General features: G+C 41.7%; 1 protein-coding gene across 4 annotated transcripts in view; it reads left to right on the forward strand.

Annotated features, from left to right (window-relative positions):
• Positions 1-18,707, forward strand: part of UGP2 (UDP-glucose pyrophosphorylase 2) — an 87,793-nt gene that overhangs the window by 14,338 nt on the left and 54,748 nt on the right. For 3 of the 4 annotated variants that reach the window (XM_088477221.1, XM_088477219.1, XM_088477220.1), the window contains exons 2-3: positions 11,238-11,365; positions 18,327-18,434. In XM_088477221.1, the coding sequence (XP_088333347.1) occupies positions 11,252-11,365; positions 18,327-18,434 (222 nt within the window). In that variant the 5' untranslated portion in view covers positions 11,238-11,251. Of the gene's footprint in view, positions 1-1,069; positions 1,168-11,237; positions 11,366-18,326; positions 18,435-18,707 lie in introns of those variants that run through there. The other variant, XM_088477218.1, reaches the window with a different exon arrangement.

Genomic DNA, 18,707 nt, shown 5'->3' on the forward strand with positions numbered 1-18,707 from the left:
TCCGTATGCATAGCGTAATATAAATATTTTTCATAGAATGAGAAGTCGCCCAATATGTAAGATCCAGATCAGTTCTGTTTAGATGGATCCAAGGTTCTCCGTATTCCAGGAAGTGTCAGCTGATCCTTCGTACATAGCCATTGTCACTTGAGCCAGACAATATGCAAGATTAGGGCAGAGGCTCCCAAAACTTTGTCCTCAAGGCACCCTAACAGTCCAGGTTTGAAGGATATCCATGCTTGACCACAGGTGACTTAATTAGTTCCTCAGTCAATTTGATTTAACCAACTCTGCTCAACCATGGTTATCTGTAAAACATGAACTGTTGGGGTGCCTTGAGGACCGCGTTTGGGAACCTCTGGATTAGGGTATTATTAAATTGTGTAGGCAAATTATGTGATATTGTTGAAGTGAACCATACCTGCTACTGATGGTGCTGAGCAGGCTAGTGCCCAAAATTGATTATGACCTAGTTAGGTTGCTTAGTGGTTATAGTAAAGATAAGGCCATTTAGATACCAGAAGTTCAGGATAGGGTAAAAAAAATAAAAATAAAATGTTCCTGCTACAAAATCCGGCTTCTGAGCACTTTACTGCTAATAAGGGAGTTGAAGGAGTAAGAGTTTGAGAAACATCAAGACTGGCTGTAAGAACAGCAGTAGTGTGTATATGGGATGTACTAATGGAAATCGGGAAGTGACGTAAATAGTAATGCTTTGTCTATCAAGGAAGAAGAATGGAGTTTGTGTGATTTAAGAAACTTAATGAGAACAGATCCCATACATATGCATTACATTGCACTGGCATCAGATGTTGACTAGAGCTAACACGGCCTGGTAGCTATGGGACTGCACAAAGGATGAATACGCCTTCATTCCCAGGAACAAACCAAAGAAAATAATTATGATTACTTTACAGCAAATAAAAGAGGGTGTTAATAATTATATGTAAGCTTTGCGTTCTTTTTATTAATGTGCTGCATGCATACATACATAATTATCATCTATACATGATAAAAGTGATACATGGCTCTGTCGCTTCTAGGAAATATGGAAGCAATAAAATTGGACCTGCCTAGGAATGGCATTTATACTACTTGTGAACTTTAAGCCAAGAGCGATTGCCACCTCTGGGCTATGGAGACAGCTGATTGGCCCTCATTGGCTAAGTAATATTTCCTTTCTATTACTAACCCGCATTTAAGTACTATTCACACTCAATACTTTTGCTGTGTTGTAGCTAAATATCTGTTTTGTAGAAAGCCTGTTCATTATGGGTTAGTTAATTGCATTGTGTTAGTGTTCTTGGTGCACTGACATATATTGGGGGGCTGCAGGCTAAGCGTTGAATCCGCCACAGTATAAAAAGCAATTTGTTCTATGCACAGTTTAATTTGTTCCCATTTAGCTGCATTGACCCATTGGCTTTGCTGACACACTCAGAAGGAATTGGAACATGAAAACTGTACTTGCATGCATGTAGCCAATGAAAAATTATTGGACTCCTTTCATAACATAACGACAAAGAAAATTAATGCACCTTATTTTTTAAATGTACTACCTTCCTAATCTCTTGTGATTTTTTTTTTTTATATAAGTACACCAATTAGCAGAGAATATTTGTCATTGACAATGGTAGCTATTGCACACTGATTCCAGGTTTCATTTTCTCAGAGTCCATTTAACCTACCAGCCTATTTTTTGGGAATGTAGAAGAAAACTGGAGGTTGGTTTTGTCTTTTAGAAAATTGGTGCTTTAAATATAGCCGCTAACTAGTTGAAATTCACGCCTGCCTGCAAATTGCAGGCTATTACATATACACCTAAGGACCATATTCAATTAGATGCGAAAAGTCTGGTACTTTTCGCATTCTGTACATTTCGCCAACATCGCAGGTTTTCCATGCGAAAAAGTATCGCGCTTGTCCCCGCTTATCCCCGTATTCAATTAGAAATCGGCTAAAACGGGACCCGGCGAATTCGGACCTGACAAAGTCCTGTCAGATTTGGAGAAATTAGCCTGACACCCCCCAAAAGATGCACTGACATTGGGGATCACTACAGATACCCCCGAATAGCTCTGCTGAAGGTATTTGGGGTACTAAATGCTCTCAATAGCTGCTAATTAGCGTCTTTGCAGAAGTGGTGAAGAATAGCATTTAGCAGGTTTTTTTTGCAGAAAATAAGTAGTCCCAGCAGATTTGGGGTACACGAAAATGTATGCTAGCATATTTCAAAGTTGCGAAAGTAAATTTTTAAAAAACTTAAAAAAATCCACCTGCCTCAAGCACCTGCAAAGTTAAAAACACCTGGGGCATCCTTGGGGACAGCCTGGAGTCTATTTCGCTACTTTTTAACTTTTTATCCCAACTTTGGTATTTTTCGCCCCCAAAATGAAAGTGCTGTTTTGGGGTGCTCTTAAGTATTTTTAAAACTTTTTTTGACACCGTTTACCCAAGGGTGCTGGGTGGTTTCCAGACATTTGCACGTTTTGAAAAGTCCTTGGAATTGAATACGGGGTAAAGTTTTCTCATGGCGACATGACGTCACCGTCGATACTTTTCCGCAGAAACTGACTTTTCGCACCTAATTGAATTTGGCCCTAAGTCTTGTTGTACACCATTTTTGTAGCCTTTGTCCTACAATATATATTTTCTATTTTATCAATGTCTTTTTGAATTTGGGTTTTCGGACCTGTACATGCTACCCGAGGCGTACCTCCCAACATTGCCTTTATGGAAACTGAGAGATGTGAATAAAGATGGGACAAGCCCTTTTGCAGAAGTAAAGCTTGGGTCTACCATAAGGGTAGAGAATATGGGCTGAGTCAGTGGGGACATGGTCAGGTACAGGAAGGACAGAGAATATGACAGCAGGCATTGACATACTGTAGCATAATATAATACTGCCTACTGTATCCATTTCCATGTGCCAGGCACTATTAAGCTTCGAAACATTTTTGAGGTTAGACTCTTTTCCAGGGTAGATCGGACAAATCCCCATTGATACTTTTTCTGTAACGGTTTTTGTCATCTTCTTGCAGAAGCTTTGTGGGCTGAAGCAATCAATATTCATGACCTTGAGCTGAAGTATATTTTTACATTGCAGCATTGTTCCAGAACAGAATGACATAGATGAGGCGATCATGTGTCATTCATATAATTGTGCCTGTACTGAATGGGGTAGGTTGATGATTGTAATATGGATCAAGCTTGTACTGTAGATTTAGGATGTATGATGCAAGAAAACAGAAAATATCTTGATCTACTGGGGAGACAGTAATTAGATCTCACCAGAGATGGGCCACGGTAACCCCTTTTTTTATTTTGTACAGAGGTAGGCAACAGATCTCCCCTTCCAGATTTAAAATTATCTATCTTTCTTTTTTTTCTTTCTTGTCTTTTCTTTCTTTTCCCATAGTGTGCCTATATGTGCCGAAGGTGTTGAAAGAGTAGGACTATACACACTGATAGATATATCGCCCGTTCCCGGGTGATATATATCTAGTGCATCTGCTGGCGTGCGCAGCGGAAATGTCTGTTAACAACGTCGTTCAGACATTTTCGATCTGCTGTGCAGCACAGCAGATGAAGATTTATCTTGCAGATATATATTGTTTTAGCGTTCCCGCTAGGCTGTTTTAGCGGGGCGCGGCGCCCTGCCCTCCTTCTGGAGGGCAAAAAGCACCCCGCCCTCCAGGAGGAGGGCAAAAAGCGCCCTACCCTAACAGCCTGCGGGAGCCGTTCTCACCCGCGGGACGCAGTGTCCCGCGGGTGGACAAACATGCGGTGACCCGGTCACCGCCAGAGAATAGACGCCGGGCGCATGCGCCCGGCATCTATTCTCCCTTTCTGCAGCGCTTGGGGGCTGCCCGGCATGTCCGTAAGCGCCGGGCACGCCCCCAAGTATGACGAAGAGGGGACGCGTCTTATAGACACGCCCCCTTTTCATAACCACGCCCCTTTTCGGGCGGGCACAAGATTGCCCTCTCTAGCTCCGGCGCCCTGCCTGCCGCCGGAGCTAGAGGGAACACTATTGTCTCATCTGCTGGTATGTACGGGCAACCTGCCGATTGCCCGTACACATGCTGCAAGGACCCGGCGGTGAGTGACAGCTCAACTGGGTGGTCAAATTTAAATGCCCGGCCAGTTGTGACATCAGGCCCGACACATCGGGCTGACGATAAGTGTAGCCCTACTTATATTGGTTGAAATTATGAGACTTTATAATCTGATAATTGAACCGCTTCCCTCATTGATGCTGGTCTGTATTTGGCAGTTGACTGTTTCTTTTAGCCAAAAAGGAATGTTGGCTAAGCAAGTGTTCCAAAATGATGGCTTGTATATTAACAACCTTACCTCCGCTTTCGCTACACATATTTGCGTTTGGCCAAGATGGAATTGCTAAACTGTCTGTCTGGTAGGAGAGGCGAGTGCTCTTTATTATGCCCTGGACCCTGTAAAAATCTCCAAAACATTAATCTCCTCACTGTCTCTAATCATTGTCAAGGTGGTAATTCTGTTTTCAGTAGGCTGTGCCAGCAGCGGTTGTAAAACTAGCACACTGACAATACTCGTAGAACATCGGACCAGTAACATCAGCTGTCAGGATTTTGCTGTGTTCGTGTCTGTGTTGCATTACTGGATTTAAATAGTTTGACAGGATGTATATATTTTCTGACAACTTGCATAACAACATAAGGGAACTAGGCATCAGCAAAAGTAGTAAATTAAAACTTAATAAAACATTGACTGATATTTGAACAAGTAGCACCGCACAGCATCCTATTTACATTGCACCCATCTTTGAGGCCTCTTCCTCCCATTTTTTTGCCTTTGCGTAAAAACACGTCCAATGCAATTTTTGTATTTTATTTTTATGCAGTTTGTACGTGGCTAGTATGATATTTAAATGTTTGCATTCGCATTGCGATCTCTGTCTGACTTAAGGACGCCCACTTCCCCTTACTCACATCCTTATACTTGACCAACATAGAGAAACAATCGGTAACATCAGACAGTTAATAAAGCCCAGACCTTACTCAGGAATTGCTTACTTGCTATGAGGCCTCATGCGGCATCTGGTATCACAGTGGCTAATTTATGTACACCCCTGCAACGCCATTGAAATGCACTGGCACGCCTGCATTCACCTGACCACCCCCCATCACCACCCACAAACGACACTTCCTATCAGTCACTCTGCCATGGGTCTGCATAGTGCCTGCAATCGCAATCCCGATCGCAATGGCTAGTTCGCGCTGTGATGCATGCATAGTATGCCAATTGACCGATCGCGTGCATACAGTATACGCAACTGCGTTTCTTGCTGAATCAGGCCCTATGTTCAGTGTTCTCCCAATGAGGTAAATAGATTTGCTAGGGACGGCCATTGGCCATCGATGGTTAACCCCTGATGGCCGACGGTTTGCCATTGATGGCCAATGGTTCTCCGCCATGGATGGCGCAGAGCCACACAATGTTTTTTTTTTCCCCCTATGTGCCGGGGAATGTAGCTTAGCTCCGCCCCACAACAGAACCCACAAAGCCCTGCCCCTACTTCCTGATTGGCCGACTGCCAGGCAAGAATTAAAGCAGAATTGACCAATAGTAGATGAAACCATTGATGGTTTCCAGGCGATGGTTTCATACCATCGATGTCAACCACCAATGGTACCATTGATGGTTAACCCACCAATGGTCATCCCTAGGATTTCCCTATAGCAACTGATCAGCTTCTGTCATTTTATATACTGTGCTAGAAAAATGATAGCTAAAAGCTGATTGGTTGTTCTGGTGCAATTTCTCACCGTTATCTCTCTTGAAGGTTTGATGCATCTCCCCTTTTGAACTAGACAAGATTTCTTTACTGTAATTTGCAGTAATCATAGCCATATATGGTGCAAACTGATCTTAGGAATTTCCTGTAGCAGGCTTGTTTTTATAAGAGGAACCTTACAGATGACATCATGGCAATCAAGGTTATGAAGCCTTGTCCTTTTTACTGTGTAGACTTCATACTTCCACTACCGAGATGTATAAGGGCGCTGTGACTGGTGCCCCAGCTGCACCTGCGTCCATCTTGTAGGACACATTGATAGGTAGTTGGCTTCCTGGAGAGACACCTGCTTCCTGAGTCCACTTTTCAGCAGAAGTGACATTGACATCGCTAAAAGATCTATTAGACCGGCCTGATGGGGCCCATTTGTCAACAAGTTTTATCATATGCAATGAGTTTTAAAACTTGTAGCCTATTTTAATGGTGCTCCAGCCAATCTGCTCCCTACTGTCATATTTCAAACAGATGACAGCTGGAGGGGATTGGCTGGAGCACCATTATCATACGTCACCAGTTTTATCACTCATTGCGTATGATAAAACTCATTGATAAATGAGCCCAAGAATTATTCAACAGCATCATTACCTAGCCACTCCAGTTTATTTGTTTAAACCTTCGTAACTCCAGCTGCTAGTACTGCCCCGAACATCCCACCAGTGTTTGTCATTTTTTCAATTATCTCACCACAATTTCGGGATGTTGCTGGATGCATCCATGCCATGGCTATTTAAGTGAATGCCAATACACACTTTTAGCAGTGGACACACACACACGTTATTTTTTCACTGCACCTTTACTGCTAACTGGTTTCTCGTGTCTCTCTCACATCTCTGGCACGTAGCTGTGCCATTAAACTCTTTGCAAAGTCAAATGAAGCGCATGGAAGTGATCCCCTGCACAGAATGCTCCCCTGCACAGAATGCTTCTCTTGTTACAGTGGCTTCTCTGAGGGATTTAACTTCCCCCAAATCCAACACATGTGCGCTCTCTGCCCTTCAGGAGTGTTCTACCTCACACAGGGCAGCATTGGGCTGCTATCATTTCTATTTAAGCCCCTGAATACTCTATAGAGGTTTTTAATGGCTTATATGTATCAACGAGATGCAATGCTGATAGTGATGTCTGGGTACACATGTATTAGTTTTCATGGATAGCAGATAAGGAAGTGTATGATCACCAAATATATAATATTCACACTTTCATGGCGTGAGTGCTTAGGATATCAGGTTATGGCCATATTTGCTCTGTTGTTTTGTCCTATAAACTTATGTTAGTGATCTAGTTTTCACAGTGAGTTTTTATGTGTAGCATGTGTTTCCTGTATGATGCACAGGTCAGGAATGTGTGTGTGTGTGTGTTGGATACGTGGAGACCTTCCGGGACGCTACGTACGTAGGTAATCTGCGTGACTCCCCAGCTGGTCCTAGTGCTTATTATTATTTCCCCGTGTGCCAGATAATTAAATTTAAAGATTTAAGCAATTTAGTTTTCATAGGTAACAAAGTAGGGGTATGCAACTAATGGCTGTCACCCTATAAGACTTTTTTTTTTGTGGTCCCAGTTTTGCCCATTAAATGTCAATTACACCCTTTTGCGTAATGCAAATTTATGGGATTCAGCCTGCAAATACAGTTCGGGATCAAACCGGGATTCAGTTTGATTCCGACCAGGGGGTATATTTACTAAGGTGCGGGTTTATAGAAGTGGAGGAGTTGCCCATAGCAACCAATCAGATTCTAGCTATTATTTTCCCGGAAGTGCTAGATAAATGATAAATAGAATCTGATTGGTTGCTATGGGCAACATCTCCACTTCTAAAAACTCTCACTTTACTAAAGATACCCCCAGGAGTCTATCAGCGTGGAAGTTGTCATGTTTCTTTGTGCATGTAAGGGTCCTAGTTCCCTCTAGTGCTCTGGCTTCCTCCAGCCATCCAAAAACATACTAATAGGTTAATTGATTTTCGATAAAGTGGACCCTACTGTGTGTGTGCGAAGTAGGGAGTTTTCATTATAAGCACCAATGGGCCAGGGACGGAAGTGTGAATGACTACATATTCTATATGGACAACCGTATAATATGATGGTGCAATATAAGTAAACAATAACAATATTTGTGACCTGTATGAAACATTCCCCATAATAAAATGTCTACAGCAATAGAAAAGAAAATCGTAACCTAAAAATATAAAAAGCAGAGCAGCTTATGACCTTTGAAAAGACACCATCCCTATTTTTATATGTTGAGTTAAAGTGAATAACCTTTTAGAAAGTTATGCCCCTTGTCAGTGCTGGTTTATGTGCATCTGTCACTTTAATAAGGTTACTGAGCAATACCACTTAGTTCAGTATGAGTTACAGACACCGTTTATAATTGTATGATCAGAGGAATAATAGAAGGGGAACATTTACTTTGTAAAAATGTAACCTAGTTCAATCATTCTTTAATATAAAATACATTTGTATTTTAGGAGTTGTAGGAACTCATGCAGGATGAATGGATTACTACAGAGATGTTTAATAAACCATCTGAATAGGATATTGTGGATGCTTTGGAGCATCATTTATTTTTTGTTATTTTGCCTACTCTGCCTGGAATGGATATGTAATGCCGGCTGTCGGGATGCCTCCTGTCACAATACCGACAGCGGCATCGCGATGGTTGGTATCCCGACAGGGCTCGGGTAAGTATACACCCTTCTCCCCCAGCCCTCCCTTTTTGTAGCTTAACCCGAACCCTCTCCGTTAGTGCCTAAACCTAAGTCTCCCTCCTTCCTGACTAACCCTCACCCCTTAGTACCCCCCCCAGTGGTGCTTAACCCTCCCCCCTAGGGGTGCCGAACCCCAACCTCTTTCCCCCAAAAAAACCTAACCCCGCTACGCTGCCTAAACCTATCCCTCACCCCCGCGGCTAATAGTAAGGGGCGGCCTGGGCTTACCTCATTCGGGCTGGCGTTCTTCTGTATTCCGGTGTCGGGATTAAAATAGGCGTCAGTATTTCGATGCCTATCTTAAGTCCCTTGTCGGGCTTCCCTCGTCAGGGTTTAGACCGACGTCATCGCGGCCGTCTGTCTGTCTCATAATTACACACCCCCTGCTTCTTTGGTGAGATATATTTAGTTTTGTTATTTTACTTGAACCTTTTTTTGTTTGTATTCAATTATATGTTTAGTAGTTTATCTGTATACAGTATATATTGTTACTTTGGCTGATATTGGCAGCCACCCAACGGGCCTGATTCTGAGTCGGGTGTAATGGCCAACTGCGTACTGTGCATGCGCCGAAGAAATGAATTGGCGACTGCGCATGCACCAAATCAAACTTAAGGACATGGACGGAGTTGGCTAAGTGCGTATGGATTGATTCATCCTAAAACGCACTACACTATCCGTGTGATGGGTGTTTCTGGGCACTGACCATGTGGTTGTACAGAACAGATCCGTTTCATGGGAGTGCTATGGGCGTGTCAGGTGACTTTAGCACTCATTTGCAGCGTGCGGACAGAGATGGGACATCTGTACCAGATGGATCGTTTGTACCCAGTATAAGGCTGGTGTGAGTCCCAATATTAATGATAACTACTGTAGATGTAAGAACAGTGGGCGGCAGTGGCGGCTCCAGAGGTGGGGCCACACCAGCAGCCACCCCACCCCGCGGGAACCCACGTCGTCGTTATCGTTCATCGTTTTTGTGTTAAAAATGGACGATAAAGTGGACGACTGAATGATAACGATATTAGTGTTGTCTCTGTAGTGCTACATTCTCTCCACTGATTGATAATAGTCTTCAGCATTCCATGGTACATGTTATGCCTTTTTATATTCTCCTTATTGGTACCTTTCAACAATGACAACCCATAAATGTTTTTGAAGAGCTCCTTGTAGGCAGGGGCGTATCTATAATGGGTGCAGGGTGTGCGGGGCACACAAGCCCCTGGGTCCAGGGGGGCTCCGCACCGCTCACCCTATACCCATAGTATTACTTACCTCTCCGGAGTCCCACGTCAGCGCGGGGGTCTGGCGCTGTAAAAACAACTGGAAAATGGCCGCCGCGGCCATTTTCCCAGTGACCTGCGCATGTGCTATAGACTCTTGGCACACTCTAGTCTATAAGTGCGGCGCTGGCCGCGCAGCCGCCAGACTGAGAGGAGGGGGCCCATGACGGAGACACACGGGCCCCCCTCCTCTCTAGAAACACCCCTGAACAGGTGGCGAAATCAAATTGACTGAGGTACTAATTAAGTAACCTGTGGTCAAGCATGGATATCCTTAAAATGTGGACTGTTAGGGTGCCTTGAGAACCAAGTTTGAGAACCTCTGGACTAGGGTATTGTAGGCTTTTCACTTGCATTTTGGACTGATGTGATGTTTCTTGGTTTTGGACTTTACATCACAAAGCTTGACTTTGATGCCCTGTTACAATAATATATTTGTTTTATTTTGGTGTATTAATAAAACACTGCTTGGGAACTTTTAAATGCTAGAAGCCATGTCATTAAGCTCCCGGCAGAGGAGAGGGGAAAGTAAATGAAGGCTGAGTGTGGCTTATCCTTTCTGACCTCCAGCATATATTCATACATAGTTTCCAACATTTGTAAGTATTTTCTGGGACACATTGCTGTCTGCGAACATTAGCGTTCTACAATTCCAGTCGTCATGTTTACTGAACTTGGTTATAATGTTTATTTTTGGCACATTAAGTATCTCCCAGTAAATGAAGCCCTGAGAAAAAAGTGTGACTGTGAGACTTAAAGGTGCCTACACACTTGGCGATGTGCTCATGTTCCGACATCGTGTAAGATTTCCCTTGAACTCTCCCCCAGCAGCTCCCCGGGAGTCCTGCACGCGATTTGTGACAAACGATCTATCGGGCATCCTTAACTTTTCCCAGCGCATCGTGTCCCAGATTGGCAAATCTGCCCTACAGTATGGCAGATCTGAAGATGCGATGTACGACCTGCGGGGACGTGCATCGTGATCGTGAGTGGACACTCACGATTTGGGCATATTTTACACGATTTGTCGTCGCGATGCGTCAGAATCGGGCAAATCGAGTAAAATACCGCTAAGTGTGTAGGCACCTTTACATCAGAGTAAGAGGAGTATTTAATTGACCTGGTGCTGCTGAGGGGAGGCGCTCTTTTTTATTTATTTTTTTGAGATTTCAAGGATAATAACTAAAAATAAAATGTAACTGGAGCACACATGCACTGATGCCAGAGTTATCGTCTACAAATTGACTCGCTGCTAGTGTATAAGTGACTACCAACATAAGCAGCAAGCGTAAGTCACATGCTCAAAATCAATCTGCCACCAAACAGAACAGATTGTGACCCAAATACTAATTACAGGCACTTATTTTTTTATTTTTTACTTATTATGCTTTTTTCTTTGGTGTTTCAGATTTAAGCCAAGCAATGTCTGGAGGAGGAATGTCGCAGTTTCAAGAAGCCATCAGACAAGAGCTGGAGGAGGCCATGAAGTTAGACCTGGAGAAAATATTGTCTACCGCGCCTGAGTCTGAATTAGAGGTACTCACCCAATTACACTCTCACTTATCCCCTTCCAGATGGGCTGTGTAGCTGGAATTTATACTGTATGTATTTGAAGCAAAGGATAGAATGATAAATGATCATTAACTGTAAAATACTGATCCACCTTTATAAGACATTTTGGCACGGTCCGACATCTTTACGGAAACGTTTCCATACTAAGACATAATATAACCTGTATAGACTGTACTTCTTTCTTCCTTTCGCTCAAAGGATTGTAATTTATGTGATCCTCCACTAGGGATTCACTCACTCTCGTGATACCTTCAGTAGGCTGTAATAGTGATGTTCATGGGGAAAACAAACATTGGTGTTCCTGTTTGGCTCTTCACAATTATTAATCCATTTCTATCCTGCAAATAGGGGAAGGCAAGCCAGGAGACCATTACACTGTGGTGTTGTAAGTAACACACAGAAAGAGACCATTACACTGTGATGTTGTAACACACAGAAAGAGACCATTACACTGTGATGTTGTAACACACAGAAAGAGACCATTACACTGTGATGTTGTAACACACAGAAAGAGACCATTACACTGTGATGTTGTAACACAGAGAGACCATTACACTGTGATATTGTAACACACAGAAAGAGACCATTACACTGTGATGTTGTAACACACAGAAAGAAATCTGAGTCTTCTGTCTTGGGGGGAGATGCCTTGGAGAGAGAGAAAGTACCAACTAATCAGCTCCTGTCACTTGAATGGCTGACAGGGCTGATTGGTTGGTACTTTATCTCTCTTAACTTTATCACTCTACACGGCTTAGTACATCTGCCCTTTAGAGCTGAATAGATGATGATAATCATAATTTTATTTATATAGTGCTTTTCCCCAGAAGGACTCAAGGAACTTCACATTAATCATGAGCATAATACAGAGGTTTAGATTGGCAGACAATATATAAAACAATATAATAGAGAAAGGGGGACTCCACACAGGATGACAGCATAGACTATTATTGTTATGTAACAACCAACATACGTTGTTCAAAAAGTAATGCCTAACTGCTCACAACTCAAATTTTATTATAGATACAGATTTGAAAATTAGCAGTAAAATACTTTGAAGTCTTACTAACAGAATGACTCTACTCAAAAAATTCACCATCTGCCCTCAAACATTTTCTCCACCTTTCAACCCAAGCTGTGAATCCACTTTGGAAAAATTCCAGTGGTTGGTGTTTGACCCAGGAACGTATGACGATTTTAACAACCTCTCGGTCTTCAAAATGTTGACCACGGTAACAGTTTTTGAGAGGGCCAAACAGTTGAAAGTCAGAAGGGGCCAAATCAGGACTGTATGGTAGATGTGGCATTATTGCCCACCCCATTTTGGCAATGGCTGCAGATATTGCCATCGAAGTGTGAGGTCTGGCATTGTCGTGGTGTAAGATGACATTTGACAGTGGAATTGTTGACCTTTTTTTGCGGATGGCTTCTTTCAGCTTCTTAAGTGTAATAATGTATCGATCACTGTTGATTGATTGGTTTGATTCCAAGTAATCGATGAGAATAACACCTCGGCAACCCCAGAAGAATGTGGCCATGACTTTGTTTACGGATTGCTGTGATTTAAACTTTTTTGGCCTAGGTGAACTTAGGTGTTTCCATTGCTTTGATTGGGCCTTTGTTTCTGGGTCATAAAGGAATACCCAGGTCTCATCTCCTGTAATGACATTTTCCAAAAACGTCTCAGGGTTGGTTTCAAAGTTGGTCAAAAGGTCATTGCACACTTCCACCCTCTGGGCCTTATGATCCCTGGTTAATTGCTTTGGAACCCAATTAGCACCCACTTTACGATATCCCAAATCATTGATTAGTGTTTTTACAATGCCATGGCTACATTCAAGTTCATCACTGATATCTCTGATGGTCACACAATGGTCTTTCTGAATCATGGCATCGACTTTGTGTCGGTTCTCTGCTGTCATTTTGATGGTCTGCCACCACGAGGTTTGTCACACACGGACTATTCTCCCAATTGAAAATGCTTCATCCACCTTCTGACATTGCTATAGTCAATTGTACGCTCACCATACACTTTTTCAGTCTTCTGTGGATTTCTGTAGCACTGCAGCCTTCTTTTTCCAGAAATTCAATGACAGCTCTTTGTTTCATCTTGGATTCAATGGTATATCTTGGACTACCTAAACAAAACTACATATATAGTTAGCAGACACATTAAACTACAAACTGGCAAAGTTTCAAATAAATGTTGCATATTATTTCAGAGTTATGAGCATTTAGGCATTACTAATTGAACAACCCTCGTATTATTAATACTCAGAGGGTAAATTCTCTCTGTTAGTAACCCGGTTGGTGGTGCTCCCCAGGAGTGACAGTAGAGTATTTTGAATAGCTGTAATTATCCTGTATAGCAGGACAACAGAAAGAACTCCTTTGTGGGGGCACTCTTTGTATTAAAATGTAAAAATTTATATAACTTATAAAATGTAACTTTTATTAGGTATACCTCTAAAAAAAAATTTCATTTGCCACATACAATACACGAAAACAAACAGAACAATTGAAATACTGTGATATTTGGTAGCAAATAATTGACCACAGCAGATTAAGTAATTTAGTATTACTTTGAAAAGTCAGACATGTATCAATTTCACAATATAATATTGAGTGTCTGTGTTATTTTTGTTCCCCATACACAATTTGGGAAAGATAAGGCGAAGTATCTGGATGTGCTTATAACTGAGATAGCCAATATTAATGTCACAAATAAACCTAAATTATAACAAGCTATATCACATAAACAGCGTCTAGAAAATCCGCAAAGTTCACAGTTCTGGTGTTGCGCAATTAATCAGGTAAACTCCCTATGCAGTAGTCCTCAACAGGTTCATGCTGAACTAGTGACATCACATGTTTCTAAAAAAATAAGAATTACTGTGTGTCAGTTTTAGAGTTTGTTACCAAATATCACAGTATTTCAATTGTTCTTTCTGTTTGTTTTCGTGTACTGTATGTGGCAAATTACAATTTTTTTTAGAGGTATACCGAATAAAAGTTAAATTTTATAAGTAATATACATTCTTACATTTTAATACAGAGAGTGCCCCCACAAAGGAGTTCTTTCTGTTGTCCTGCTATACAGGATAATTACAGCTAATCAATATATAAAACAATTAACATTATACACGGTTGAAGAAGCCATTGTTCTTAAATTCCACAGATTATTTATCCTACCTATGAACGTACAAGATGGGGCAGCCATCTAGGGCACACTACACAGGTTACACTGGGCTGAATGGGCAATGCCTGGAAGAGATCAAACCTAATAGAGAGGCTGTTGAATCGTCAGTATTAACCTTTAGTATATTCCTGCCTATAAACCTCTAAGATTCATCTGCCTAGAACCTCTAAGACAAAACCTTCCTATAACCTCTAAACATAACGCTAATTGCGTACGCAGTATAACCGCAAATAAAGACAGGAGTGGAATCTGTGGTTCCAACGCACAAGTATTATTCAGGTAAAAGTACAGTCAGTTACACGCAATCTATACATACACAAGTTAGGCGTAAAAGGAAATAATACAGACCCAAGTACAGTTATACATATGCTGCGCCTCTGGACCCAGAGATAGACCTCAGACTAGATATCCTCAGTACACCCAAAATTCAGCATGAACTGGAAAACCAGTATTCGGACACATGTATTTATTCCCCCCAGACTGAAGCAGGACAAAGGGAAAACTTCCTGCTGATCTCATTGGTTCCCAGAGGAGAAGCATATGTTACGGCACATTTAACAGGTTGTTTCAAATAGACTTTCCCTGCCTCCAACAACAGGGGTCTTTCTAGTAACGCCTCCTGTAACATTCCATCAGCTAAACATTTTGTTGCTTGTAAGTTCTGCGATCCGTAACTTGAGTTTGTATGATGCGATCTCTCCACCGATAACACCGGAATGCTGTAAAAAGCATACGTATCAGAACGAAACCAAACACACCTTGCTTATCATGTATAATACCTTAGTTATCAAAAACCTCTATTTCTTAGCATTTAAACTAACTTAACCAACTTGAATCATACATTTTGATGCTAATGGAACCTTGTGTGCGAATATGTAGTGTGTGAGTATTCGGGGTTTGATATAAGGACGCTAGTTAATTTGGGGCAGATGCGTGCGCATAAAGCTACTTTTTCAGCGGTTTCATACTAAGTCTCATGCATTCGCTAATATGCGATTATTTAATAGCGCCCTTGTGAGTATAATTGTGCGTATGAAAAATGGTGAAAGAAGCGATCGCATAGTGCTAATAAAAATATCGCCACATGTACTATATTGTGAGTTCACCTAAAATGGCGCTTAGGCGGCCATTCGCAAAATGGCGTCTTGCGATCGCATTTCTAAAATGGAGTCTTGCGGCCATTCGCAAGATGGCGTCGCTGCGATTAAATTTTAAACTGAACTTGTCTCAGCCAATTATTCAGCTTCGACAAGGCTATAGAATACTAATGCTAGATGCAGGATCCTTACAAAATCATCAGATCTATGCTTTCTACCCACTGGAGTACCAAGTGAGACAGCCATCTTGGGGAGGAACCACATAGGTTCGAGTGTGTGAGAGAATTCAGAATAGAGCACTTTCTTTGATTTGTATGGAAGATGATTGGGTGAATGGAGTGATCTGCTCTGCAAGATCAAGAAGCAATCAGCTCCTGGCTTCAGGTAGGGTTTGGGTAAGGAGTCATCTCAAATGACTTCTTATATGCAACTGGGAAGGGTGTAGAGTGACGTTGTGTAAAGCTGGACTTCCTCCTTTAAACAATTCCTACCAGTTGAGAGAATACCGTCCTTCCCCCACAAAAACATAGTTTATTTTTTACATACACTGTAAATACATGTTCTGCCTCTTTAATATATACCAGACAAGGCTTGTTGGAAATGTTGATTCTCCAGGGGCAGGGTGAGTGTTGAGAACAGATGTAGGACCTGCCTGTCCTTCTGTCCCATATGATTGTAGATTTAGGGTGAGGTAATCACTGCTGCTAGAGGTTGTCTCCAAGAACCTGCATAGTTGTGATTCCAGAAACATAACAGTTGTTGGGAACATGAGAATAGTCTCTGGCAGTTTATTAAATGCCTATGCTCTTTAATTTTAAAACATCTTATTAAAGTGATGTGATTATTCACGTGTAAATGTGTTATGATACCATTAAGCGATAGGGAGATCAATGTGGAAAGTAACAGTGTCTGTTAACTTAATTGACATCCTGGTTTGATAAGCCATTGGTAGCTGAGAAAATCTTATCACTTTGAAATCTAATTTGCATTGTACTGATTTCATTATTGCATTATGAGACTAAAACTAATGATGCAGCAGTTGAACAAATATATCTGTTACAAATAGAGTTATCGCAGCAATTTTGTTTCTTTACAAAGCAAACGTTGTTACAGCATGGACAACAAGAGAGTTAAGTGTAGTGAGAGTAGGTTAATTGCCAGCACATACTTCTAGGTTAATGTGTAACTTTCTCATTCTCTTATACATTGCACAATTTTCTTTCTGATCTGTAGTGCTTCCTCCAGGCTATGGTGACTGACTGTCCCGTCCATAGATACAGATGTGCCCACATACACATCCTCAGATCACGCCAAATAGCTCAGTTGATCGCGCCACAGACTTTGCTATTTAGCCGTGCCAAAACCCTAATCCTAAGAACCCAGTTGAGGAAGAAGTACACATTGCAGGCTAAACAGGCAAAAGACAAGTCCAATACTACGCTTCATTGTGCTTAATCTGAGACTTTACTGTACACCAATTTCTTAGCGATGGAAAACTAATCCTGGGCAATACAGGGGGAAAAAGTAGCAAAATAAAAGAAAAAATGTGCAGCATGGGAATTGGGCCAAAAGGTATCTGTGTACGAGGACACTTCTGTAGTTAACTTGAGGGTTTCCAGATGGTGCTGAAGTATAACTACCAAGAAAGCCAGGACTGAACTGTAGGTGACCACATGGGCTGATCCTGACACTCCCGCTGAGAGTCGAGCAAAAGGTTCATCATTTAATTTGAACGCACACATGGCGCACAAGCTGGCTGGTCATCATTCAGGTGGATCACTATTGGTTCTATTGTGGGCTGTGACGATGACTATACACACTGGCTGATGACCCCTCCACCCACCCCATCCAGGCTGTATCTTCCTCCATGCCTGATAATTATCTGATCTCAATTTTGAGAGGATAATTATCTGACATTTCAGTTGTTTTAGGGTACATAGTACAATACTGGGTCAGTGGCACAATATCCACTGCGATATTATAAAATGTGGTAAACCTTAGAGCCACAGTTGTGCCAGCCTAGTCTTGGTTCAGCACACTGTCCCATTTTCTTTTTTTCCTGTAATGACCATGGATGACCACGGACCTCTAGAGGCAGCTAAAGGCATTTGGGGATATTACATTAGATTACGCTGACCACACACATTACTTTCCGATTATAATGGATCATTGCATTGTGATTTTTCAGCTATTTTGCCCCAAGTGTAAATCCAGATTGCTCCGAAGCCCCCTGGATGCAGTTAGTCGGCAAAGCACAGTTGTCACATAGAGTAACTGTACAATATTTCCTGACTTTTAGCTAGTTTTCTGTGATGGTAAATGAAGGTGGATCCCTTAATTTACATGTGAGATAATCCAGCCTATGTATACATGGTTTGTCAACTCATGTACATGTTCTGTGTTATGTCAATAAGCCTATGTGCATGGGCTATGTATTTTCTCATAGGTATAGTTTGTCCAAATCCATAATTTAAGTTCTGTACCTACGTTTTTTGAGGGCTGGATACTTTTAATGTAGATTTATACAGTGTTTGGGTACTGTTGCCTCACAAGGTACCAGTTCTATTCCTGCAGTCATTCAGGAAACAACATGACATGATTAATTATATGAGTTTATATTTCCCTACAGCACACTAAGAAAGACCTAGAAGGCTTCCAGAAGTTGTTTCACAGATTCTTGCAAGAGAAAGGTCCTTCTGTAGATTGGGGGAAGATCCAGAGACCACCAGAGGATTCTGTAAGTTGCATTACTACCTTACTTTTCAAATTACTGTCTTTACTAATTACTACCTGTTTAGTTTCTTTTCTTGCCTTTTGAGTATGCTTTGCTAAGCTAGAAAATTGCTAAGCTAGGAACTGTGATAATCAAGTCATAATACAATTCACTGTGGAGGTGAAATTTACAGTGTATCTGCTACACTGCAGAGCTCAAGGCAACTTCTTTTTAGTGCAGTCATGGAGATCATCATTGATCCCTATGTGAAATGCTTAGTAACTTGCAACACACCAC

This window comes from Taudactylus pleione, unplaced genomic scaffold, assembly GCF_031769625.1.
Source record: "Taudactylus pleione unplaced genomic scaffold, aTauple2 ptg000201l, whole genome shotgun sequence".
NCBI classification, from domain to species: Eukaryota; Metazoa; Chordata; class Amphibia; order Anura; family Myobatrachidae; genus Taudactylus; species Taudactylus pleione.